Below are 26,189 nucleotides of genomic sequence, written 5' to 3'. Positions count from 1 at the left end.
GACGGGAGCTGTAGTCCATCTCCGAGCCGCTGGAGGCTGCACGGCCGGGCCGAGCGGAGCGGGACTGAACCGAGCGGAGCCGAACCGGACCGAGCTGAGCTGAGCTGAGCCGAACCGGAACGAACCGAGCGGGCGAGATGAACGCGGTGCTCGCCGTGAAGCAATACGTGTCCAAAATGATCGAGGACAGCGGGCCGGGAATGAAGGTGCTGCTGATGGACCGGGAGACGGTGAGCGGCGGAACCGGAACGGGCCGGGACGGGAGGGGAGGGGAGGGGGGTGAGGGGGGTGGGATGGGGTGTGTGGGATATGGGGTGCGGGGTGTTGGATATGGGGTGCGGGATATGGGGGGTGCGGGGTGCGGGGCCTGGTGCCTCCATTCATCGCTCGGTGCCGCGGGTCCCCCTCAGCCCGGCGCGGTCAGCATGGTGTACACGCAGTCCGAGATCCTGCAGAAGGAGGTTTATCTCTTCGAGCGCATCGACTCGGCCGGCAGGGAGCCCATGAAGCACATGAAGGCCGTCTGCTTCCTGCGGCCCACCAGGGTGAGCACAGCCCCCACGGGGGGAGTGGGGCCGAGTGCTGCTGAGCACCGCTGAGCTGTGTGTCCCTACAGGAGAACGTGGAGCATCTCATCCAGGAGCTGCGGAGGCCGAAGTACAGCATCTATTACATCTGTGAGTGTCTGATGTGCTGAGCTGAGGCCTTCAGAGACACACTGATGGTACACACTGATGGTACACACTGATGGGGGGCACTGATGGGGGGCACTGAGCGCCTCTGAGCTGCTGAAAACGTCAGAACTGGAGGCTTAACGCTGTTCAGGTTGCCAGACCTTTATAAGGCAATAATGTAATCCATATTACGCTCACACGGCTTATTCCTGGAAACATCTGGGATTTTAAAGCTTCACGGTGCTTCATTGGCATGAAGGAAGTTTGCTGCTGGTTTTAGAGTGCCTTTATTACAATGGTAACAGGGAGATGAGACACTGGCCCAAATCTTGAAGGTAAATTGTTTAGAGACAACGTTAACTTCCCGTTCCAGTGTTGGATTAAACCCCGTAACACAGCGTGGGTCAGGCAGGTTCTCCTCATGTGTCCTGTCGGTGCTGTAGAATATTCTGCAGGTTTGGAAGTGCAGCAGAATAATTGCAGTGGCTTTTCTATTGAGGCGGAAGCGTTGTGCACATCAGGTTCTGAAGTGGCCTCTAGATGTCATTGTCTCCCCGCTGTACTGGAGGAGCTGCTCCGAATTGCATCTGCTAATTACAGCCATGTATGGCCTTGCCTAATTGAGCAGGTGCTGATCTGGGAGAGGTAAGAGAGACTATCTGCATAGTAACTGCGGGTGTGAAGGCCAAGGATCTCTGCTGCAATCCACTCCTGCTCCAGGGGAGAATCAGGTCCCGCTGTGCTGTGGTGTCCTTGTGTTCCGTGTCACTCAGAGCCCAACTGTTCTTTCCCTGTTGTTTTCTTTCAGATTTCAGTAACGTGATCAGTAAGAGCGATATCAAGGCATTGGCTGAGGCTGATGAACAGGAAGTCGTGGCAGAAATTCAGGTGAGTTTTGAATCTGTGGCATCAGCAAAGAGATGTGCATGAAAAGTGCAACGGGAACCGGCAGTGGGGTTGTCTGCAGAGGTGTAGAGATGATGAGTATGTAGGCGTGGAGGAGGGAGAAGTGATCAGAGTCAGTGAGTGCAGCGCATAGGACTTAATATTGCCAATACACGTGCTCCTGTAGGCTGAATAGGGGTTGGCAGGGCATTAACTGTATTTGCTTTCACTTGTTGGCAGGAGTTCTATGGAGATTACATTGCAGTGAATCCGCACGTTTTTTCTCTCAACCTCCTGGGCTGCTGCCAGGTATGAATAAAGCTAATGCTCCTCCAGGGCTCAAGGGCCTTGTTTCATGGTTAACAGGGAGCCCAGCAGCTGCAGCAAAGGGGTGCAGTGGCAGTTGTTGCCCAGCAGGCAGAGTGCTGTGTCCAGCCCACAACGGTGGCTGGTTGTTGGCAGGATCTGGATTGTGGCCTTTGGTGTCCCTGCTCCCATAGGCAAAACAGCCCACATGGGGGAAACGCAGCTTTATGGGACAAGGCGTTTGAGGATGCTGTACCCATCTCTCACGTACCCTTTCCTTCTAGGGTCGCAACTGGGATCCAGCCCATCTGACCAGAACAACCCAAGGGCTGACTGCTCTGCTCTTGTCGCTGAAGAAATGCCCCATGATCCGGTACCAGCTCTCTTCTGAGCCAGCAAAGAGACTCGCTGAGTGTGTGAAGGTGCGGTGAGCAGTGTTAAGTGTGTTTGGCAATTTGATTGGTTTTTGTTTAGTGTTTTTTGGTAACATTCTTTAGCCAGTTCTTGTAAATTCCTCCATTGACGTGTTATGTGGCTTTCAGCAGGTCTCATCCCCTTGTTTCTGCCTCCCCAACCTATAAAAGAATTGAAGGCCCTTATTTCTCACAAGTCCCATTAACTGCTGTGTGTTACCTGTTTCATCTGTTATGAAAGTAAGAGGGAACTTTCTCCAGGTATGTGTGTAACCAAGTGTTTTTTTTTCCTTCCTTTCCCAACAGCAAGTCATCACTAAGGAGTACGAGCTGTTCGACTTCCGCCGCACCGAGGTTCCTCCTTTGCTCCTTATTCTGGACCGCTCCGACGACGCGATCACTCCCCTTCTGAACCAGGTGACCCCGAGTGTTTGGCAGCACACGGACATATTTACAGTGACCTTGTTCTGGTGTGCGTCTCTCTCTGTTACTGATGGGTGGCAGTGTTTTCCTGGGTTACAGGAGCAGAGAATGACCTTGTTTGAGTTGTCTGATATCTTTTTCAGCACATTGCTATACTGTATTGAAGTCAATACTTGCCTTTCTCTTTCCCCATCTGTTTCAGTGGACGTACCAGGCTATGGTGCATGAATTGCTGGGGATCAACAACAACCGCGTTGACCTCTCTCGTGTACCGGGCATCAGTAAGGACCTCCGAGAGGTGGTTCTGTCTGCTGAGAACGACGAGTTCTACGCCAACGTAGGTGGCTGTGTCTTATGGTGGGGATCTCCATGAGTAGCTGAATGCCAGAATCATGTTCTGTTCTTGGAACCTTTCAGTTTTTCAGTGACTTTGTTAAGGTGGGGGAGGTTTATGTAGAGTGAGAGTCACTGCGTCACACAGACGTTTTCTGGTGTGTAATAACGACTTTTTGGTAGTTTTAAATAAAATGGGACCAATCGCAAAGCTGCCCGGTCAAGTTTGGGTGTCAGACAGATGAGATGCTCTGCAATGGTACTTAAGTGTTTGGGGTTCAGTGTCTCTGGGTTTTAGCTGTGTCAGGACTTGTGTTCAAATGGTTTCCTCTCAAATCCCCTCTTTGTTCCATGCAGAACATGTACCTGAACTTTGCAGAGATTGGCAGTAACATCAAGAACCTTATGGAGGATTTCCAGAAGAGGAAACCTAAGGAGCAGCAGAAGTTGGAATCCATAGCGGATATGAAGGTACAGGCAGGACTTGTTGAAGCCCATATGTTGCAGGGTAGACCCTGTGGTGGGCCATCCTGCTCCACTGCAGCACAGCCGCCAAGCCTGCTCCCTCTGACAGCTCCTGAGCTGCAGTTTGGAGCCTGCTGGAATCTGGAATCCCCACAGTGGAATTGATAAGCTCCAGTTCGGGTCCTTGGCTTAACCCAGTGTGGTTGTGTGCACTTCCTATCTGAGCTGGGTCACTTGGCAGCTGCCCACAGCAGGGGCTGCTAATTTAGTCACCACCGAAGATTTAAAGAATCCTGGCAACGTCTCTGGAGTTACTTTATGTGATCTTTTATTATGGGTATACCTGCAGTGCTCTGTTCATTATGTGCAACCCAGTGGGAAATTGTATAAGCTCCATCTTGCTGTCTGTTGCTCTTATTCTGAAGCGTGTCACTCTGGTTTGCTCCTCGCAGGCTTTTGTGGAGAACTACCCGCAGTTCAAGAAGATGTCGGGCACGGTGTCAAAGCACGTGACAGTGGTAGGAGAGCTCTCTCGACTGGTCGGTGAGCGCAACCTGCTGGAGGTGTCTGAGGTGGAGCAGGAGCTGGCCTGTCACAACGACCATTCCAGTGCCCTCCAGGTACGTTGGACCCTGAACTTGCCTGCGGTCCTTTGAATTTAAATGGTTTGCTCCTGAGTCTCCTGCTGATGAAGTTTGATACTGAAAGTCAGTGGCAGTTCTGTGCGCAGATGTCCTACAGGGTAGGAACATAAGACGTTACGATTACTCTTCTCCTACCTGTTCAGTTCAAGATGGGGATGAATCATAGTTAATAACTGGCTTGAGAAGCATCTTTGCAAACTCTGTCTTTACATTTCACAGTAGAACATTCCTTCATTATATGAGGTCGGCTGAGACATGGCAAGCTGCCTGCAGAGGCACCAGTAAAACAAAACCTGGACCCTTATGCAGAAGCTTCTCATATTTGTTGGGAAGGAGAAGAAATGGAATCCATAACTGAAGCAGACCGTTCCTTGTGGTTTTTACTTCTTTTTTTAACAATACAGAACAGTGAAAAGCCTTTCAGATAAAAGGTTCCTTTGGCAGAGAGGGCTGAAAAAGCCTACAAGAGACTTCTGTTATAGCTGGGTATAGACTGAAGTTTTGACCCCACTCTTGCTTGTTGGATTCCATGACCTGACTTGATATCTGACAGTGTGTCAATAATGATGAATGGTGGCTGCTGACTATTCAGAGAAAATAGCAGTATTGTTGGGAGCGACTGTATTATAGCAGAGTTCAGCCACTGACTCACTGTTTGAAAGCTTTTTTGCAGTTGGGATAGAAGTTACACCATATAACGGACTTATTTACACTTATTTACAACAGATTAGAAAGCCCTGTTTTCTTTACCTCCGTTACTCTGTTCTCTAAGTGGGTGGCTCAGTGATAACATCAGCTCCTCAAGCACTGTCATCTATTACCAGATCCTGAGCTGATGTAAATCAGTATAGACCTGTTGAAGTCAGCACAGCTGTATAGATCTGTGAGCATATAGATGTGATTTGATAGCTTGTATTTGGTAGAATTTTGATGGCTAAGTGTTGAAGAGGGATTGTAACCATAAAATGCATTTGCTGAACACAAGCTCTCTTGCTGGTTCAGGTCTCAGTCTGCACTGAGTGGTGTTTCTGCAGGTTTTATGGCACATAGGCTGCCTGCATTTGTTGATACCACACGCCTAAAGGGCTCCGTTGTGTTTGTATCAACTGAGAGTGACTGAAAACCGTGTAGCAGCTGGGAAGTAAATGCAGAATGCAAAGATGGAACCGGTGTCTTTCTACATGAGAGATCAGTATCCCTTTAGTTGTAATGCCCCAGGCTGTTCCCTGCTGCAGTCTCCTAATGGCAGCAAAGGGGCAAGGCCACAGACACAATGAAGAATAACCAGTGCACAAAATAAAGGCAGAATTGTTCTCCCACTGATGTAACTTCAGCAATTGTTAATTTCTCTGGTGGCCAAGGGCCCCCTGAGTACAGTACATTTTGGTTATTCTTTTCCTGGTCTCTTATTAATCCTGACATTGTACATGAGCCTTGAGAGATGAATGGGAGGTTTTGAATCCCATCTCCTTAGATGGACAATAGCTTTTCTGTTTTACAAGCTTCCCGCTTATATCGGCATTGCCACTGTGCTGCCAGCGCAGGATCCAGGACGTGGGACTCTGTCCTTACCCTGACAGGTGAATTCCTGACCTGAAGAGTTTCTTGGTTAACCTCAGGGAGCAGCTCCAGCCAGGATTTTACCCCATGTTTCTGTAACTGGTCTGCATCAGTGTAACAGATAGCAACAAACAGATAGCAAATAGCTGAATCAGCTGGGTCAATAACAACTGTTACAATATTGTTTCACAGCTGTTCGCTGAATGTTTCCGTGCTGCCTCCCTGTTCTGGGAGGCTGGGAGAATGTTGCCAAGATGTGCTGGGATGTTTGGAGTGCTTGAAGGTCATGTTCTCTTGCAGCATAGGAAAAATCCTCCTGGCTGCTTCTGTCCCTCTGCCATTTCAACCACTGTACGACTGAAGCTCTGCTGTGCTCTTACACTTGAGCCAATACAGGCTGATGTTTTGCTTTAAGCACAGGTAGGATTGCAGATTGTTGTGCCCTCAGGGGTCGCCAACATCCAGAGATTGTCTGAGACTCTGCTGCTTCATCCTCACACCTTCTACAAGAAAACAGTGTAGCTCTGCTGGCACTTCCTCCTTGATGGTTAATATTGTGATGGGACGTGTGGGCCAGCTTTTGCTGCGTTCAGGTTGGAAAAGAAAAGGGCAGAGATTAAAGGTTTCTGCAAGCATCTGAGATACCCTGTTTGGGAGGAAAGCACTGTGAGCTGGGCTCACTCTGAGGCACGTTATGGAGAGCTGCAGAGAATTACAGAGAATTCCCAGCTTTGTGAAAACAACTTGCAGTCCATTATACTCCAATAAATCTAAGCACAGAGCTCCTAAGAAGCTCAGGTCTGTTGCTTATGGCACAGTTTAATTCCCTTGTGTTCTTTCTGCTTGCAATGTTGTTACTAAGCAGTGGGTCTGATGTGAGTCTGATTTAATGTGCTCTGAAGGCCTCTCCATTAATCCCACTTCGTATCTCGCTGCAGAATGTGCGGCGCCTCCTGCAGAACCCCAAGGTGACGGAGCTCGATGCTGCCCGGCTCGTGATGCTCTATGCCCTACACTACGAGCGGCACAGCAGCAACAGCCTGCCAGGGCTGATGGCAGATCTCAAGAACAGGGGTGTTTCAGAGAGATATCAAAAGGTAATGCATTGGTGCACTTTTCCTTTCTCCTTCTTCCACCTCCTGCTGAATAGGCAATAGCTGCAGCCAGGGACTTAACCAAAACAGTAACTGGGGGTTGGCTGGGAGAGAGAGGGTGGCAGAGCTTGACAAATGTAGTGAGCAGCTGGAGAGGAGGTGGAGAGGCAGAATGATGTCACTGTACAGAAGATCTGCTATCGCTGCAGAGGACTGTGGGAATTAAAGCCTCTCTCCTTATGCAGGCAGTGCCACGGCAGTGACTTCTTGTATTCAGAGAATACTTCTCTTCCTTCTTTCCTCTCTTTGGACTGCATTACCTACATGTGGTCAATCTCTCTGACTTCTTGGTCATTGTTCCAGTACCTCCATTGAAACTGATTGAACAGCTGCATGGAATTTTGTTTCCCAGGTTAACAGCACTTCGGTTCTGCTTCTCTCTGTACAGCTTGTGTCTGCTGTTGTGGAATATGGAGGGAAACGGGTCCGGGGCAGCGACCTGTTCAGTCCCAAGGATGCTGTAGCCATCACAAAACAGTTCCTCAAAGGACTGAAGGTATGGATCTGCCATAGATGAAATAACGACAGCTTTAGTCAAAGTTACAGTAAAGGAGCAGGATTCTTAGGCCATGTATTCTGGCTTTCAGAGGTGTCATGGTCTAGACCTCGCTCTGTGTCCTTCACAGGGGGCCTGCATGCTCGATGGCCAATGGGGGGGGGGGCAGGGGGGTGGGCCTGGATAAAACAGGAGCAGAGCTGATCAGCTCTCTCTCAGCATATTGCCTTGCTGTATTAATTCATAACAGGAGCCTCTTTTGCACTGTAGGGAGTTGAGAATGTGTATACACAACACCAGCCTCTCCTTCAAGAAACACTGGATCAGCTCATCAAAGGAAAACTGAAGGACAGCCAGTACCCCTACCTGGGTCCCAACACCCTCCGTGACAGGTATGTGGGTCATGCTGGGCAGCACCTGCAATTGAAAAACATCTGCTCCTCCCTGTGCACCCACTTGCTTTATTGTTTGCCCATAGGTGAAAAAAATTCAGGCTTGCCAAAGAAAGGTTTTGATCAAGTAGGTATTTCTTGAGTTCTCAGGTCATAGCCAAGCTGTTAAAGCTGAAATACACTCATCTTTTCTCCATGTTCATTGCTGACCAAATCATGACATTCCCACTGTAAGTAAGAGCATAGGTAAGATAAAGCCATTGCACCAAGCTGCAAGGATGTTCGCATGATGGATTTCAACGTGCCCCCTAACTTCAGTCCATGCCATCTGGCGTTTATTTGCAGAGAACCAAAAATAGTCCCACTGCTAACCCGCCCTTCTGAGCCAGTTACTATTTCTGATTAGAATGGGATGTTGCTGAATGTGGCCAATAACTGTAGTTGAAAAGAACTCTGGCTGTCTGGTTCTATCTGACTTTGTTAGAGCTGGGGTAGTGCAGATAGGAACGGTCTCATTGTTTGCTGCTGCTTCTCCTGTGTGTACTTAGTTCCTCTTTAACTTGGTTTGATTTAAAGCAGACTTCATCATTTTCAAACCTATTTTAACACATCTGTAAATACCTCCATGAGATACTTCTCTGTTCTGGACCCTGAGGTGCGTCTGGGCTTTGCATAAGTGAGAAACACAGTTTCCCTTCCTCAGTCTCTGTGAATTGATTGGGCTGCTAATGCACAGACACCTCATTTGTGGAGATCCAGCATCTACAGCTGCTTGTCAGATAACTTCATTGCTATGCTTTGCCTTCCCTTTGATTTCCATTCCCAAGAGACATGGGCACATTTGCATCTAGTTTTCAAAGCAGCCTGCCTGAACTGCAGTAAGTTGCTGATGTGTTTCAGGCACCCAGGCTGCAGTTTTCCCTCTGTACCCCACAAGGTCAGTCTGCCTGCACCTCCTAAAGTATCCTAAAGACCTTGTTTCGGATGTTCAGGGCATGTTATGCTGACCTAACCTAAGCTTCCAGAAAACACCCATGCCTGAGAAGATTATTGGTTACAATAGTTGCTTTGAGGAGGGATTTTTCTTAGCTTACTGCATCCTTTCCAGGGGCAGGGAAGCAGCAGTGTGCACCCAGTGGCTAACACACTTGTTTTGAGCCAGCATCCCGCTCTGATGGCAGAAGCAGTTTTGCTCCTTGTGGGGTCCTCTTATCAGTGGCAGCTCTTCTGCACTCAGTGCTGCCGCTCCTCTGGACAGCTACAGGTGTCAAGGGCTCTCCAGGGTGGAAGGAGTAACCAAAGACAGCGTTGAGGTGCGTGCCAGGGTCATCCTTGTCTTATGCTCCATTTGCTTTGTCACTGATCCAGAGCTTGCACAGACAGAGCAGATGAATGCCTGCTGCTTTCACCACTGCAGCAATCAGCTGTGTTCTGATAGAGGAACCTGCCTGGAAACTGCTTTTGCATTTTGCTGGATGCAGACACTTCCCGTCTCCCTTCCTCCTTTTCCCTCTGTAAAATCCTGTATTTTGGGGCTACTTAGGGAATATCACCTTGGAGGTAAACCCAAGCATAAATCCTCTGTTCTGCATTCAGCCAGCAAAACTGCAGCTGATCCGTGCCCTTCCAACCAAGCGCGAGAGCTCTGAAGCTCCACTGCTGTCCTCATTTGACTCCGAATCGATCTGAATTTAACAGCCACAGCAGTGTCTCTGTCATGCATTAAACACTGGTGATGTGTCGTGGTGGAGCTCTGCAGGGATGTGGGTGTGCAGAGGAGGCTGTTAGGACTGTGAGCACGGTGTGTAAATGTTTAAGACTGTTCAAAAGGCGACTTCATAGGCTGTGTGTCGTTGTCTGTCTTCAGCCCGATGCATCACAGAAATGAAATATGGTCCAGGGGGAAAAACCAGCAGGATTGCTGCCTCCGTGCCCATGGCTGGTACGGGATTTATGCAGTTTTGTATTTGTATTTCTTTATTACAGGCCCCAAGACATTATTGTCTTCATCATTGGAGGGGCGACTTACGAGGAAGCCCTGGCAGTGTACAACCTGAACCGCACCAACCCGGGTGTCCGGGTCGTCCTTGGTGGGACCACCATCCACAACACCAGGAGGTAACAGCCTCATTGCCAGGGGTTCTGCAGGGGTTATGTGGGTTTTCCTGCTTATAATGCACCGTACAGTGTGCTATGAATGAAAAGGATTCAGGGCTGACTGTGGTCTCGTTGCTTCTGTTGAAATCTGGAGCAATTGCATTTGAGAGCAGTGAAGTTAATGTACCTATGATTAGAATGGAGTTCTGTGATTTCCCTGCTCTCAGGCTTTCTGCCGCCCACGAGCTTGCAGAGCATTGGCGGTGCCTTTTTGCATTTCTCCCTGGAGAACTTTCCTTATTGGTTTGTTTTACACTCCGAGCTGCCTTTGCTGGGAGGCCGGGCAGTTGTGAGGGCTCAGTCCTGCAGGGAGCTCTGAGCACACTGAGTATCTTGTACCTGTCATCAGGATGCACACACTGTTAATGCCACAGGTCCTGTATGTCAGAAATAAAGCTGCCAGGTGCCTTGATCCCAGTTACCGACAGGTGGACACAGGTGTGGTGCATAGGCTAAAAGATGGATTTGGTTTTAGGCCATGTCTGTTCACTGTTGCTGCGTTAGAGTGCGGTGTGATATTTTTAACAGCCCTGCACTTTTGCCCTTCCTTTTCATGCCTTCAGGCTCCAAAGCTGCCTGTACAAAACAGTAACAACTCTTAGGCAAGGCGTTCCAGTGGTTCCCATCATTGCTTTGCTAAGAAAAAAATACCCAAACCCACTGAGTTCCCACTCCAAAATCTGTCCCTTTCTGTGGTTTAATATCAGCTGATGAGAAAGATCCTGAGCTGGCGATAGCCCAGAAGCAAATTGCTGTCATGAACTGGGTTACAGAGGCAAGTCTGTATTAGCCCACATATCAGCCAGAGCCTGCCCAAATTACCAGGCTTCCTCAACCTTCTGCTTTCCAGAGCGGCCTTTGAACTAAATCCTGTGCTGGCCAGACCTGGAAATAGTAAGAAAAAGAGATCAGACCAGCTGCTTTATACGTAGGAAATGAAAGAAATGAAGTGAATTTTTGTATGTAAGGATGCAGAAAAAAACTAGTTCACATTCAGCCTGACATCCAGTGCAACCCCCCAATCTCTCAGTCTGCAACTGTGTTTTGAGGCTGACTTTGACATCTGCCTACAGTCCTCAATCAAACCTTAACCAGCGTCTGTGCTGAGAACCTGGATAGCGCTGTCATCACACCACGGTAACAACAAAAATCCAGAGCAAGGACAGGAAGATGGTGCAGCTTTTCACTCCAGATTGGAGGCCGAGACCTGCCCTGCAAGGGTATCAGTGCAGCACATTCAGCAGAAGCTGTCAGTGGGGGAGGGAGAATGGAGGAAACCTCCTGGCAGCGTTTGGTCTAGAAGGAAAACGAGCAGGACAGGCGAGAAGAGCTGGGGTTGGCTTTGGGTTCCCACCCCAGCTCTGCTGCTGACCCGCTGGGTGACAGGAGCAGCCTTCTGCTTTGTCTGTTTGCACCAGAAAGTCTCCGAGCTTTGTGAAATTCAAGATTTGCAGCTTCGCTCTTAGGTTTGTGCTGTAAGGAGTAACAGTAGCTTGTTGGGGCTTCTACCGTGACTGAGCTTTGGCGCAGCCTCTGAATTATTTACAGAAAAACGAGGGTACTGTATCAGAATTTGCATTTCAAAGAATGAAGTGAAAAAAAAAAAGAATTTAAACAGGCTGCGTGTTTGTAGGGGTGAATGGGCCGGGGTCCTGCCTGGGAGCACTGAGACGGGGCTCTCACGATTCCTGCTCTGAAAATAGCCCTGCCCCAATAATAAGAACTTGAATAAGAGTTCCTGAATGACGAAAGGCCGCGCTGGTAACAACAACGGAGCTTCCCAGACCAAAAACTTGATGCTTCTCAGGGGGCGGCTGATGCTCTGCAGGAGGAGGAGCAGAGCAGAGCGTCCGGCTCCCACCAGGTACCTGGGAGGTGGAGGAAGGTTTCCAGCCCGCAGCCATCGCTGCAAAGTATACGAGGAGTTTGGCCATATCAGCAAACACACCAATGTGGGAGCAAACCTAGATTTGATGGTGTTGTAACTCTTCCACTAATCCATCAGCCTTCCTTTAATGAAGCGCTGCTTATTTCTGCTGGATTAGGGCTGATATGTCACAATAAACAGGGAGATTTTGATATTAATGCGAGGAACAGCCGGTGTAAGCACACTAATCCCATGCTTTCATTGTTCTTACAGCCCAAATTAAATTGTGGTCAACATCTGTGTTTATGGAGCGAGGGATGGCTTAGGGGGCATCCATCCGCTGCCTCAAGGTGGGCACAAAGGAGCCCTCAGAGCTGGCTGTGCTGTTACAGCTCCGTGCCAGTGAAAACCTTATTTGTGGAAGGGACCGTCTGTGTTGTCCACTGGATGGGAAATGGACGGTCCAAAGGATGAGGAAGGGCTTTCCTGTACAGTGAGTCCAGGCAGCCCACAGAGAGAGAGTTCCGTTCATTCTTGACTATTCCTGGCCATAGCAGTTACTGGGGAACACAGACAAATTTGGGCAGATCTGTGCTGGAGTTCAGTCTGTGGCTTCCCGGGGGTTTTTCCCTTGGAGGATTTCAGTACACTGTTGTGTACCAAAAAGCTCTGGAGCCTGTGGCTTTGCTGTGGCTTTAGGGTTAGGAATGACAGCAAAGTGTGTAATTATGGGGCTGTGGAGCCCAGTACGGTTGGCTGAGAGCTGGAGAGTTGCTGCCATTTCCCAAAGAAAAAGCAAAGTGATTCCTTGCTGTTGGCCAGCAGCTCCAGCACCAGTCCCGTGGGCACGCAGCTCTGCTGGACTGCAAGGAAATTTTGCTGGAGAATGGGTTAAAAGAGATCAATAATGTCTAAAAAGGCATGAACGAGACCCAGAGAACATCTGGTGTGTGGGGCTGACTTACCCAGAGTACAGGTTAAGCAGAAACCTGCTGTGACTAATCCGGGGGGATGCCAGCCTGACCCACTTACCCACTTCCAGCAATAGCTCAGTGTCTCTTAGTGCCAAATTCGGCTGGCCCAGCCCATGTTGTGATGCTGGTGCCCATAGGGGAGTGCCCACATGGGCCCTTAGGATGCTTTGTTGGCTGTGAGACTAACCTGAGCTTTCCTTGGCAGCTTCCTCGAGGAGGTTACAGCTTCAGGTTTCCGCGGTCGAAGCACTGAGAGCTCCCACGCTGCACTGAGGCCAAGCAGCAGGCGGTGAAGCTCGAGGCAATTCCTGCCTCCCCATCCTCTGTGCTGGTGCTGGAGCCTGCATGGAGGAATGCCCCAGACTGCAGCACTCACAGCATCTCCGCTCTGACATGGGGCACTCAGAACATCCCTCTGCAAGCACTGGGTGTCTGCTGTAATGCTGCCCTGCGGCTCTGCTCTGCCGGTGTGTCCAGACATATAAGTCCCCTAACAAACATCTGGTGACACAGCCCAGGCCTTCATGTGCATCTCTGGAAGGTGAAGCTGATGGGCGCTGCTCTGCTCAGCTGTCTGTATATTTTGAGTCCTGTTAAATAACTCATTTTGGCTGAAACTCTTTTCTATTGAGTGCCGCTCCATGTTTTGTCTTCTCCATTAATTTCTCTTTACTGTAAGAAACCTGCACTGCTCAGTGCCCCTTTCCTCACTCCCACATTCTACAATAGTGTTGTAATTTATATTTAACAATAAAAATTTACTCTAGCAGTAATTAAACGTTTGGGGTTATGAAAAGATCTAAGAACACCGCAGTGATGGAGCAGAGCTGGGGGATGAGGCGGCCAGTGGGCATTGTGCTGAGCATGGAACTGGATGAGGGACAGACAGACACAGCGCTGCAGTGCCAGCAGTGCCTCCTGCCAGGAGCATCCAGCAGAGATGTGCAGACTCTCCGTCCCTTCAAGACAAATTGTGCTTTCAAGATTACATTTAATTGAGGTACAGGAGCTGTGAAAAGCAGCACAGGCTGAGTCGAAATGGACAGCAGCAGAACGGATGTGTGGTTTCTGGGAATGTCTGCTGCCAGTGAGCACAGCTCTCCTTATCTCCTGCCTTCCCCTAATTAAGTAAGGCTGAACCTCCCATTCCCTGAGAGCTCTGCAGGGCTGCTGGATGGAAAGTGCTTGAATTCAGACTCATTTCTCTGGCTGAAATCCCTGAAGCAAGGTCACTGCAGGCCTGGGCGCCTGTCCATCCCGAAATCTTCCTGCAGTGCTGAAGGATTGATGCTTCGTGCGCCACGGAGCCGTTCCAGGGCTCCTGCATGAAAACAATGGGGTCAAGGCACAGGGCAGGGTTCCCACGCACATCATTAGGGAGCGTTTCCTTCCTACCTCGGAACCGTCAGCATTGTGCTCAGAGGGGCTGGGTGCTGGAGGGGTTTCCAGTCCATTGCCTTCATCCTGGCACTTAGGAAGCTGACACATTTTGCTGCTTTGAGGACAAATGCCCCGTGATGCCACAGTCCTTGTTGGGCTGCGGGGTCGCTGCGGTTCTGGAGGCAGGGGCTCCAACCCAATGAGATGTCCAGGCTTCGTTTGAGCAGATCAGGCAGCTCGAACCTAAACCAGGAGCCCCCAATCCTGCGGTCAGCCTGAGCCCTCAGACCCCAGAGGTGTCCTGAGGAGTGGTGAGGAGCCATGGCCCCATAGGGAGAACAGCTCCTCCTCGCTGAGACCCTTTCAGACAATAGTGCTGTAATTATCTTCAGAGACAAGGAAAAGCACATGCCCTAATTAAACTCAATTCATCTCCTAAGCAGCAGTTTCACACTTGATATCCAGAGGCAAAATGATCCAGGGGACGTGGGGAGTGTTAAATACATAAATAAGCTGAGAGTGTTTGTTGTGCTGCTTTTGCAGTAGGAAGATATTTTGGTATTTATTATTGAATCAACACATCACAGGGAGCAGAGCAGCAGCATCGGGGCTGAGTGCAGCAAATGGGGCATTTGAGAACAGCAAGGACAGAAACACACGTTGAGACCTTGACCCCAGCACAGAGGTTGCACTACAGAACCAATCGTCTTCATTTTACAATGCTGTCATTGAGCACTTCTGCTGCATGTGCTGTGTGCATGTGTCCCTGGGCACGAGGCCACACTGACCAGGAGCACGACTCACCGGGGTGGGGACAAGGAAGGGGACGAGGACGGTGCCATGGGGCTGTGACCATGCAGGAGCTCTCTGCCCATGTGCCAGCCTGCAGACACACAGCAGCCACCCGTCCCTGCACATTTCATGCACAGTAGCAGGAGCTGGACTCCCTCCTGTCTCCCTTCTGTGCGAGCTGTTGATGTTTCCAGCTCTGAATCACTGTTCACATCCCAACATGAGTCACCATCGCGTGCTGGAGCAGCCAGCTGCACCCCTGGACTTTTCCAAAGCAGCCCAAGGATTTTTGGGAGCATCCTGAGGATTTTGTGAAGCAGCCTGAGGATTTTTGGGAGCATCCCCAGGATTTTGGCTTGAGCTCAGTTCCTTCTCCTTGCACTGAGTGTGATGTCAAATGCTTTTAGGTGTTACTTATTTGCAAAGCCCCTTTTACACCACTGGGATGCACTGAAGGGATGCTCTGGCACTGGTGGAAAGTCTCCTCTGCAAAGATACAAACCCACCTGGATGCTTTCCTGTGCAACCTGCTGTAGGGAACCTGCAGCATCATCCTCTGTGCATCCCTCTGTCACCATAAGCACCCAAGGGATCAATTGATCAGCAGCGATCAACCCATTTATCTGATCTACCTCCTCCTAATGGCGCTTTTTCTCTATTACTGGATCTTGTTGTTTTTCACACATCTCTCTCTCTAAACCCATTGGTGTTCCCACACCGAGAGTTCTGAACCTGCTCAAATACGGCGGAGAACAAACAAACAAGCAGAAAAAGGTTTGTTTGTTTGTTTGTTTGTTTTTAGAAACAGAGCCACACATTCCCTCCGTTCAGGGAAGGTCTCAATCTGTTTTTGGGGTTATTTTTTTCCCTGCTCAGTTCTGGCCGTGGATTTTCCTCCCCACCCTCCCTCGTTCTCCCCGTATTTCCAAATCCTCACCCACTCTGAACCCTTCGTGTGCCATTGGGCCGCTTCCCCCGGCCGGGTAAGTTTGGCAGCCGCATCAGCTGGGGCTGGGACACGGCACCTCGCTGCCCCACATCCAGACACAGACAGTGAGTCAGAAACAAAGAAGAAAACCCTCGTGGGCTGCGATTCGCCTCTTCTGGTGAACTCCAGACGTCATACGCACGCGGCTATAGATGGAGCTCGGGAGCCCAGGCCAGCCCAGTGCGAGCCCACGAGAGCTCCGCGATGGTGGCGGCGGTGGGGGACGCAGTGGCTGCGTGGCCAAGGACGCGTCACCGGGGCCGGCAGTAACGGGAGAGCGCCCGTGAGCCACAAAGGGCGAGGGCCGAGCGGAAGGGCCCCGTTCTCTCCCCGGGAGGAGCCCCTCGGAGCCCTCCCAGCCCTTCGCCCTCCAGCTCAGCGCCGCCAGGAACGATGAAAAAGAATAATTCAGCCAAACGGGTGAGTGGGATCGCTTCTGCCCAGGGGCAGGGTGGGCTGAGGGGCTCCGGGTGCTGTGGGGAGGGGGCTCTGCTGCTTTCCAGTTGTGCCGAACAAGCAGGAAAAAGCCCAGCCGGATCAGAGCAAAACACAGGCCGGCACCCACCCGCAGCCCCCCCGTCCCCTGGATCCAACGGCAGATGCGATGCGCAGAGCTTTGCTTTCTGACCGCGAGGAAAGGACCAAACCCAGCGGCTCCATCTCTCCGCTGCCGCCTCGTGCCGTGCCCACAGGTCCTGGCTGCGCCCGTGGGGTTAATTAACCTTAAGTGCGAGCCCCGGCGCAGATGTCGCCCTAGGGATTAATTGCCGATAAAACGCTCAGAAATGCCATTTCCACTGCGGCAGGAAAAAATCCGCTAGGTGAAATCCTCCCCTGTTCCTCGTTGCATGTTGTGCAAAGCGAATGCAGCTCAGCAGCCGTTCTTATATAACGCACGGTGCTCGCTCCCTGCCCCCGTGCTCCCGTTGTTGCCCCGTGGCTGCAGCCCCACGTCCGTGCAGAGCGGACGGAGCGGAGCTCGGCGTGCAAAGGGGCGAGGAAACGGGAGCGAAGGGGAGGGGGGAGAACGGGAGTGGGGAAGCGCGAATAACACCGTTTTCCCCCATTTTCTTTCCTTTCCCTTTGTGTTAGGGGCAACAGGATGGAAACCAGCAATCTGTGCAGCCCGAGAAGGTTGGCTGGGTGCGGAAATTCTGCGGGAAAGGCATTTTTAGGGAAATCTGGAAAAACCGTTATGTGGTACTGAAGGGAGATCAGCTTTACATCTCGGAGAAGGAGGTAGGCTCGGTGTCGTTTTCCTCTCCCTTCCCCCCTTTCCTCCCTTTGCATATGAAACGCGCGTTGAGCCCCGGCCTCCCCCCACCCCGCTCTGGGTGTGGGGAGGGGGCAGGGACCGGCTCGCCAGCCGGGGTTCGCCAGCCCCCCGTGCTCCCATGGCTTCAGACCCCGTCCCCAGTAAAGCAGGGAAATCCAGGCACCCCCTGAAATCGTGCCCCAGCCGCTGACGGGCTGCATGTAGGGTTTCTATGGGATTTAACGGGATGTGACTCACAGCAGCGCCCTGGCTGTCCTCATGCAGCCGTTCCTCCTCCTTTTCTCCGGATGCATCCATCAGAAAAGGACCCCCAAGTGGGAGCCCTGCAGCCCTCCATAAGAGATGAGTTGTGCCCCAAGAGGGCGTGGGGCTGCTGGAGACAGGATGGGGACATCGGGCTAAAAGTGACTCTTTTGGGTTTTGGTGGGTCCCTTCCAGTGGCACCGCGGGGCTGGGGGGCTGCTCAGAGCCGTGCCTGGCCCAACTTCATCCATTAGGATCTGGAGAGAGAGAGAGTGGTTCTGAGTGTAATTTGATTTAGAATCTAATTGAAGAGCAAAGGGATCAAGGGCTGTCAGCACAGGAATACCTGAAAAGCGTCTGGGAAGCCCCAGCGGTTCTCAGCCATGTGCTGGCACTGCCCAGCTCACCCCTGCTGATCCTGTTGAGGGTTGGGAAATTGAGGCTAAGCCACAGTAGACTGGAGGCTGCAGGCAGGTCAACCTGTGATGAACCTGTAAGGAGGGGATTGTGGCCAAGTCCGAGTGATGGTGGAGGTGCTGTCCCAGTTGGAACTGGTAGAAGGGTCCAGGAGAGGCTGGGCTACACATATTGGCTGTAGGGGCAGATGTAGGGGCTGTAGGACGTGGAACAGAGTCAGCAGAGTCTGTCGTGGTGGTTGGAGAAGGCATGAAGGGCAGGACCAGAGCAGGGACACTGCAGTCACTGCCCCATCCCAGGGAGCTGCCCTGTCCTTGAATACAGTGAATACAGGGATCTGTGGCAGTGGCCACATGATGAAAAAAGATGTTTGTCCATCTACCTGTGTCTCTTGGGAGCTGCCTCCCCAAAATCTGGGGCTCTGTGTCCCAAAGGGCCACCTGAGCAGCCATGGGGTACCAGTGCCCAGCACTTGGAGCTGTTCTGGGGAGCGTGTGTCTGTTTATGGGGAAAAACCTGACGTGTGTGCAGCTGAAGTCGCCCCGTGGCTCTGTGCTGTGCATATGTGTGCGAAAGGCCATAAATAACATGCAGCAGTGACTGCCTATGTCTTTATATGGAAGAATCTGTGGCGGTGTAGAGATGTGGTAGCAGAGGTAACATCTGACTGCGTGCATGTGCACTGAAGTGACTCCATGTGCCTGTGGGAAGGGAGAAGCCGCCCGTGCCACGGCTTCCTGGGATCCCCTGTGCTGAGCTCCGGGCTGAATGGGAGAATATGAGTGTGTGCACAGACAGAGGATGTGAGTGTGTGTGTGTGTGTGTGTACGGATGGAGGGCACATCTGTGTGAGTTTGTGCATGGACAGAGGGCACGTGTATGTGTCTGCATGGACTTGCATGGTGTGTGCGTGTGTATGTCAGGTGTGTTATTTTTGCTTCATCAGAGCCCTTGGAGTGCTGTGGATGTGGTAGATGGAGTTCCTGCATTTAACCTTGTTGCTCCCTGTCAGCTCCTCTTGGGCTCACGGCGTGCAGGGAGTGGGGAAAGCAAGCTGTGAGCATCAGGTTCTCTGCAGTAGCTCAGAAGGACCCACTGCAGGCCAAACTCTGTGAACTTCTGCAAAAACCCCCCTATGTTATTCAACATTTGGTCACCAGCCAAAAAAAGCACACAGGGTAAATGAGTGGGGTGAGCAGCGAAGTGCTCTGAGCTGAGCAGAACCTCCTCAGTGTCAGTTCTGCATTCTTCCTCTTCTGCTCTCCTCCCTGCTGGCTCCTTCCCCCCTGCACGTTTCTGGTGGTGGTTGTGATGCTCCAGGCCCAGTGCTGGTGTTGCTTGGCTGACACACACAGCTGGGCTCCTGCTGCTTCCTGCCAGGAAGCCCAGTGCTGTCCAGACAGCACGAACAGCGCTGTGAAAACGAGATATTAATGAGGAAACACTTCTCAGGGCTTCCTTAAGCCTCGGCTTGTTTGCTACCAACAGCGTCAGCTCAATTAGCACAAGAGCACTTGAAAAGTAGTCTGTTCTGCTCCTCGTCCGGTGCTGCACCAGTGAGCGATGCTCTGCAGGCCTGGAAGTGCTGTGTGTGTGTGTGATTTGTGTATGTGCATATATATGTGCATATGTCTGTGTATGCAGGTGTGTGCGTGTGTGTGCGCCTGTGTGTATTTGTGTATGTGCATCTGCATATGAGCATATGTGCATGTGTGCCTGCGTGCATGTGGCCTTATGCTGTTCTGTGGGAGGTTCAGGTTGATAGTAGGAAGTGTTTCTTTGCTGGAAGGGCTGTGAAGTGCTGGGGGTTCTGCCCAGGAGAAAAGCAGAGCTGCTGTCCCAGGGGGTACTGAAGAGATGTGCAGATGTGGTGCTTATGGCCATGGTTTAGGGTTGGCAGTTCTTGTTTAATGGTCGCACTTGGTGGTCTTAGAGTGCATGGAAATGTCTGTTCCGTGCTGTGGGATGGAACTGCTGAGGAAGTGAAACTTTGGTCCCAGCTGGAGGGGAGGAGGCTGCCGGCCCCAGCACTGCTGTGCTCTGCTGCTTGGTCTCTGGTTGCGCCTGGAGCCAGGCTGTCACCTCCTGGGTGTCTGGTGGACACGTGACAGTCAGTGTCTTGTGATTTCCTGCAGCCTTCTGTGTGGGTTCTGAGCAGTGAGGCACTGCTCCAACAAACCCTCCAAACAAACCCAAAGGGAAAGCAAACAGGAGGTCCTCTCGTCAGCATTCAGAGCTCCCCTGAAATGAATGTGTGCCCTAACCCCAAAACAGCAGTGAGGAGCTGAGTTTGCCCCTAATGGCAGCCCAACACCATCCCTGTAGTGAACATGGATGGAGAGATGCTCTTCACCTCATGCAGGGCCAGGGCAGCTGGAGGTGCTTGTCCTGCAGAATGGGTGCTCCCAGTGACGAGGAACCAGGCTCCCTGCAGGCACAGCATGGACTCGGTGTGTGCGATAAGAGGGCTGGGGAGTCCCACTGACCTACATCAGCGAACATCTGGAGTGAGGACTGCTCACAGCTGGGCTCAGGGGATCGACTCCTCCCACCCTGCAGACGGGCAGGGCTAAATTCAGCCCAGATTCTTGGAAAGAGGTGGATTGCAGGATGGCACTGCAGCGAGAGGAAAGCTGATTAGAGATACCCAGGGAGGATACGCAGATATACATGGTGTGCTGTTCATAAAAGCCTATACACAGATTTCTGCTTTGAGCAATGATTAGTTTGCTTCTGGGCTTTGGGGCTGCACCCTGTGCTTGGGGACAGCTTGGGGACTGATGGAACTACAGCCACTAAGCACGGCTATATGTCTCATCTCAGTTGGTTACAGTAATTTTACCAGCCTCATTGTTTACACTGACTGAAAGATCACAGAACATTCCTTCCATGTCCCCCAAAACTAGGGGTGAAATACATAGCAAAAGAGACGGAGTCCCTCCAAGGAATCACCCACCGCCCAAAACCAGCTGTCAGGCTCTAGCAATACTGCTGGGCTAAAAATAGGAAGTGCTAATCTCTGTCCCTCCAATGCTTGGAGTGCTGTCCCAGCAAAGCAATGAGTGCTGGTGGAACTGCCTCGTGCACTGAGCAGGTGGAGGTCCTCCCTGCAGACTGCTCCTGTCCTCGCTGCTGGCACCAATCCTGGGGACCACAGTTTTCATTATCCTTCTAAATACAACCTTCATCCTCAGGAAGGCAAAGCTATCACATGGAAAAGCTCTGTTGCTCCCCCAAACCCAGGCAAAACACCACCAAATAGTGCTGCCTCTGTATGCATGCCCTACATGGACAGCTCTTGCGTGTCTCAGCACTTGCTCTGGGTGCACCTGCACCAGCTGACACCCACACAGTTCTCATTTCTTGTTATTTTGCAGGTAAAAGATGAAAAAAACGTGCAGGAAGCGTTCGACCTGAGTGATTATGAGAAGTGTGAAGAGCTCAGAAAGTCCAAAAGCAGAAGCAAAAAGAACCACAGCAAATTTACCCTAGCTCACTCCAGGCAGCCTGGGAACATGGTAGGCAAGCACTCAGAAAGCCATCAGCCCCCGTTTGTTGCAGGTTCCGGGGGTGGCACTGGGCAGCACAAGTTGTGTAGGAGTACAGAGTGAGCTCCTGGTTTAACACACCCCAGTCCTCATCTGGGGTAGCAGCAGTGAGAGCTGCAGGGAGGAGTGGGATCCCTGCTGCTATAGGGCTGCTGTGCCCTGTGACTGTGGCTGAGCATGGGGCTCCAGGTCCAAGCACTGACTTTGGGAAAGCAGAGATCAGGACATCTGCCACGAGATAGGACAGAGCTGTTCACACCCAACAGCTGCTGTTCTGCTGACTGCACTCCTTTATTCCCGGGGGGTCGAGAAAGGCAGGGATGCTGACACTGCATGCCTGGATTTGGGCAAAGAACCGCAGGGAATTTTTTCCAAGAGCACTGGAAAGCAAAATGGTGCCCAAATGGGGCCCAGCTGTCAGGACGCAGGAGCCCCAGTGGTCTCAGCTCCTCACAGACAGAGGCAGTCTCCATCCCACACCGTCTCTGGCACAAATGCACCCACCCACAGTCATACACGTGCTCTGGGTTTGCAGTCCTTGTGCTGGCTATTCCTGTGCAGTGGGCTTGTCCACCTCATGCTTTACTAAAGATTGTATAACAGCGTGCTGTGCAGAAAGAAAGGAGAAGGGGAAAGTGGAAAGTAGCCACACTGTCCTCAAATACCTTCAGCAGTGGAGACAATCAAACCAAAGGGTTGGAAGCCAAAACTCATTTTTGCTGAAGGCCCAGCTTGTAAAACTAAGGAAGTGGATCCCCTATAGGAGCCAAAATTGCTCAGCCCTCAACATGCACCTCAAATCGGAGGTGGCAGCTGATATAGGTGGCACAGAGCAGCAGCAGAACGGGGTGGCTGCATGGTCTTGGGTGAGGGGCAGCATCTGCACAGTGTGAGCACTGACCTCAGTTCCCTCCTTTTAGGCACCAAATCTCATCTTCCTGGCCGTGAGTCCAGAAGAGAAAGAGTCCTGGATTAATGCCCTCAACTCCGCCATCACTCGTGCTAAGAACCGCATCTTAGATGAGGTGAGCAGGGCACTGGGCCTGGCCTTTAATCCTGGATGAAGCTTTCAGATCGCTGCAGCCCCAAACCCCTTTAGGGTGGGCTCTTTGGACCCCTGGGCCAATTTGAACCCCCAGACCTGAATTAATGATTGAGAACTGCTGGCATATCCAGTGCTGCCTTGCAGAGATGTGGCACCATGCTGGGAGCAGAGCAAGCCTCCTGGTTTAACATACCCAAATCTCCAGCTTCCCATGGCTTTGGGGGGTTTCCTTCTGTCCTTGGGGCTCAGCATGTTGTGTGCTCAGGTTTGAAAAGGAGCTTTAAGCTTTGGAACTGAATTAAGGAATTAGCTGAAAACCAAAATAGCCCTGTGCTATTTTCAGCCTAATGGCATGGCACCATCTGTCACCCCAGCCCAGCCCATCCTCATCCCTCCCAGCCCTCCTCTCTGCTGCCAGAGCTGCACTTTGGAAGTATTGCAGCATTTCACTGCTGTCTTGCATTCATGCTTCACACCAGCTATTTTAGATCTCAGATCCATCTCCTGCACACTCAGCTTGTTGCAATACAGGCAGCCCAGTGCTCTTGGTTCTTGTGGACAGCAACACAAATTCCTGCAGAGAGGAAAAACTGAGGGCATGGCACAGGGAGAGCTTTACAGCAGAAAGCAGCTCATGGGATGGATTGCTTGGAGGAGAAATAGGAGAAAAAAATGTTTACAAATAGATCCAACAGGTGATAATCAGGAATGACTCCAGCAGATCCAAAGGGATGGAGCAGGGAGCTGTGACATGGCTTGAGGCCCCGCACCCCAGTGCAGGTCTCCTTGCAAAGGATCAAACTACATGCATCCCACGGACCCCAAACCCACGGGCTGAAATACTGGCAAACTGCAAACTAAATCTGAGTGTGGGATGTGGTCTTTGCAAGCCAGGTTTCTACCCAGCCGCCTTCAGGGCAAGAGTCTGGCCCATTGGGGTGTGGAGAAGCTCTGCCTATGGCCAGGTCACAGGAAAAGGAATCCTGGGTTGATAAGTTACACTTCTGTCACCTGTTCAGGTCACTGTCGAAGAGGACAGCTACCTCGCCCACCCAACGCGGGACAGAGCGAAAATCCAGCACTCCAGACGCCCTCCAACACGGGGACACCTGATGGCTGTGGTACGTGTGTCAAACTCCAGGCACTGTTTGGGTAAAATTTCCTTTATCTGCTTCATGTGTCAGGAGATCAGGATGACCCAGCGCTTGAGCTCTGGCCATATCCTAAGAACTAGGGCTCACCTGGGCTGTCAGACCTAGACCTTTGTTCTTGTGCTGTGCAAAGTGGCAGCTTGAACCAAGCTTTCCTGATGCTGAAAACTGAATGCTCCTTCAATGTCCTGATGCAGAATGGCCTGACAGCTGGGAACTTGGCACAGCTTATAGGATCACAGAATGTGTGGGGTGAAAAGGATGTTAAAGATCTTAGAACCATGGAAGCACAACATGGTTGACTTGGAATAGACCTTAAAGACTGTAGAGCCACGGAATCACAGCACTGTTGGGCTGGAAGGGACCATGCAGCCCCTCAGCTGCTAGTAGCTCAAACCCAGCCTATCTGCAGCTCAGCTACATTTTCTTTTATTCCTAGCTCAGATTTCCACCCAGGTGATGCACATCTCAGGTGCGAACCTGCTCCTAACGCAGCTCTTTGCCTCCCCAGGCATCTACCTCAACCTCTGACGGCATGCTGACTCTTGACCTGATCCAGGAGGAGGACGCCTCGCCAGAGGAGCACGGCACCTGCGAGGAGAGCTTCCGTGTGGACCTGGACAAGTCAGTGGCACAGCTGGCGGCCGGCCGGCGCCGCTCGGATTCAGAGAACATCAAAGCGTCGGAGAAGGGCCGGACCGGCAGCCTGCCGCGACGCGAGGTCACCTCAAGGGACAAACCCGCGCAGCGCAAAGACTCGTTGGACAAAGGGACCATGTACACCCCGCAGGTCCCCAAAAAGCTGTCGCTCTCGGAAAAGAATAAATGTGCCTCCATGGAAGAGATCCTGTCGCGGCGGGACTCGGCGCACCGTGCGCTGCTGAGGAGGGGCCTTGAGGCTCAATGCACCACGGCGGAGCCAGAGCAGCTGTCCCGGCTGCAAGAACTGGTTGCACTGAAACTGGAAAAAACTCAGGAACTGCTGACGGAGGTGAAGGGCTATGGGGAAGGCAAGAGGAAGGTGAAAGACTGCACCACCAGCACCACCTCCTCCTCGTCCTCCTCCCAGTCGGACTGTGAGCGGATCCTGCAGGAATCGGAGCGGCTGCTGGGTGAAGCCTCCTCCACCTGGAGCCAGGCTCGGCGCGTGCTGCAGGAGGTCCGCGAGCTGCGGGACCTGTACCGGCAGATTGAGCTGCAGCAGGTGGACTGCAACCCCAAACAGAGCTCACAGTACAGGAAGAGCATGATGTGAAGGCAAGCCTGGGGACAGGGGAGCGGGAGGGCGGTGCTGGGGCTTTTTTATTATTATAATTACATACAGTGTTCAAATGAGTGAAAAGGTGCCTGTTATCCAAATTTGCTTCTCAGAGCTTCAGACCTTCCTTCCCTCCATCGCCCTTTGTGTCCCACTAAACCCACTGCAGTTCACACCTCTGGTTTTACACATGCCCTTTGCACCGCAGCCCCAGGAAGCACCGCGTCCTCCCCTTGCCCTGCATGCCCCAAGCAGCCACGCACCACGCTGGGGACAGCACGAGCCCTGGCTTTGCCGCTCTAGATCTGAGCTGTCCCCTGCGTCGTAGCTCCTTTGCCAGGAGTCTTATCCTGCTCTCGGAAATAAACGACTAAAAGTACAAACAATACAGGTTTCCGTCCCAGCGATGCTTGCAAGTCCCCATGATCCAGGAATTGCCTTGGAGGTGCCTGGGAGCTTGGACTGACCTCAGGTTTCTGCAGTGGTTCTTGGGGAGTGTTTCCAGCAGGAGGGCAGCAGGGATTCAACCCCAGCTCCAGCCTGCGCCGCCGAACCCAACCTGGCAGCTCCATGTCTTCCATTCTGTGCAAATAGAGGATGAAAGCCTTGATCTGATCTGTTCAGTGGGGTTGTTTTCAGGCTTCTTCTTTTTTTTTTTTTTTTTTTTTCCACTTGCATTTCTTTTCTTTTTTTTTTTTTTTTTGCCCCTTTGGGGAAATGGAAAAATCAGGGTTTCCTGCAGGCAGCAGAACACCAATGTGGTATCGTCCAGTTGTTACTTTTTTTTTTAAGGAACGTAACTCCGTTGCCTACATTGCAAATAATCCATGACAATATTAAAACCAACAGAGTTATTTCCTGGTTGTAGGTGGTGGTGTCTATTTTCTTTGAATGGTGGCTGCCCTGTTGGGTCAGCTGCACTACCCAGCGCTGTGCTGCAAGGAATGCAATTCTGTTTGCTTTCAATTGGCTCTCCCCCGACTTTCCCACTAGAATTAACCATAAAAGGGCTGGTATTGGCACCAGGTTGCTGAAGACCTCATTAAGCACAAACTTGCAGCCTGCCCCTTTCACCACGCCTGGCTGTGGTGCAACTCTTTGCCCACTTTAAGGGACAGTGTTGAAGGGGCAGCACTGATTTGCTCAAGCAGGGAACACATTTCACCCTCCCAGCATTTCTTTTATATTTTTTTCCTTACTTTTTCTACCTGTCTGGGTGCACCAGAGGAAAAAACATAATCCCTAGAAGAGATTAAGAGAGAATGTGTGTGAGCCACTCTGATAAAACCCTTCCCAGTCAGCTCTTTGATCAAGAGAGCAAGAAAAATATGCAAATTCCAGGTGTGAC

General features: G+C 51.5%; 2 protein-coding genes across 8 annotated transcripts; both read left to right on the top strand.

Moving 5' to 3' along the window:
* Positions 1 to 10: 10 nt before the first annotated feature.
* VPS45 (vacuolar protein sorting 45 homolog) lies at positions 11 to 13,516 on the top strand. 2 transcript variants are annotated; one of them, XM_015884272.2, is made up of 15 exons: positions 11 to 230; positions 411 to 545; positions 617 to 677; positions 1,483 to 1,562; positions 1,800 to 1,868; positions 2,150 to 2,287; positions 2,585 to 2,695; positions 2,904 to 3,038; positions 3,392 to 3,505; positions 3,952 to 4,119; positions 6,642 to 6,800; positions 7,246 to 7,353; positions 7,624 to 7,745; positions 9,732 to 9,863; positions 12,949 to 13,516. In XM_015884272.2, exons 1-15 carry the CDS (start codon positions 138 to 140, stop codon positions 13,034 to 13,036), a joined length of 1,713 nt encoding a protein of 570 aa, XP_015739758.2. In that variant the 5' UTR covers positions 11 to 137; the 3' UTR covers positions 13,037 to 13,516. The 2 variants fall into 2 exon arrangements, with proteins under 2 accessions (XP_015739758.2, XP_085390696.1); XM_085534570.1 differs by lacking the exons at positions 6,642 to 6,800; positions 7,246 to 7,353; positions 7,624 to 7,745; positions 9,732 to 9,863; positions 12,949 to 13,516 and adding an exon at positions 5,896 to 6,247.
* A 2,566-nt stretch (positions 13,517 to 16,082) lies between these two features.
* On the top strand, positions 16,083 to 25,705 carry PLEKHO1 (pleckstrin homology domain containing O1). 6 transcript variants are annotated; one of them, XM_015884274.3, is made up of 6 exons: positions 16,083 to 16,323; positions 17,005 to 17,142; positions 21,217 to 21,357; positions 22,308 to 22,412; positions 23,452 to 23,553; positions 24,095 to 25,705. In XM_015884274.3, the coding sequence occupies exons 1-6, from the start codon at positions 16,297 to 16,299 to the stop codon at positions 24,836 to 24,838; spliced, it is 1,257 nt and encodes a 418-aa protein (XP_015739760.1). In that variant the 5' UTR covers positions 16,083 to 16,296; the 3' UTR covers positions 24,839 to 25,705. The 6 variants fall into 6 exon arrangements, with proteins under 6 accessions (XP_015739760.1, XP_085390700.1, XP_015739759.1 ...); XM_085534574.1 differs by having other exon boundaries at positions 21,193 to 21,357; XM_015884273.3 differs by having other exon boundaries at positions 16,996 to 17,142.
* The last annotated feature ends 484 nt before the right edge of the window (positions 25,706 to 26,189 follow it).

Source organism: Coturnix japonica, unplaced genomic scaffold, assembly GCF_054131305.1.
Source record: "Coturnix japonica strain WE unplaced genomic scaffold, WE-NBRP24 Scf088, whole genome shotgun sequence".
NCBI classification, from domain to species: domain Eukaryota; kingdom Metazoa; phylum Chordata; class Aves; order Galliformes; family Phasianidae; genus Coturnix; species Coturnix japonica.
The sequence above is the reverse complement of the archived record's forward strand: the minus strand, read 5'-3'. Positions and strand labels throughout refer to the sequence as shown.

What these genes read in the sequence shown, in the direction of transcription:
- VPS45 (XM_015884272.2), top strand. Translation starts at nt 138, where the DNA reads ATGAACGCGGTGCTCGCCGTGAAGCAATACGTGTCCAAAATGATCGAG. An exon ending in TCACTCCCCTTCTGAACCAG is followed by an intron (nt 2,696 to 2,903) that starts GTGACCCCGAGT and finishes CATCTGTTTCAG; the next exon opens with TGGACGTACCAGGCTATGGT. An exon ending in TTTCAGAGAGATATCAAAAG is followed by an intron (nt 6,801 to 7,245) that starts GTAATGCATTGG and finishes CTCTCTGTACAG; the next exon opens with CTTGTGTCTGCTGTTGTGGA.
- PLEKHO1 (XM_085534573.1), top strand. Translation starts at nt 16,297, where the DNA reads ATGAAAAAGAATAATTCAGCCAAACGG. An exon ending in AGAATAATTCAGCCAAACGG is followed by an intron (nt 16,324 to 16,995) that starts GTGAGTGGGATC and finishes CCTTTGTGTTAG; the next exon opens with GGGCAACAGGATGGAAACCA. An exon ending in GGGGACACCTGATGGCTGTG is followed by an intron (nt 23,554 to 24,094) that starts GTACGTGTGTCA and finishes TTGCCTCCCCAG; the next exon opens with GCATCTACCTCAACCTCTGA.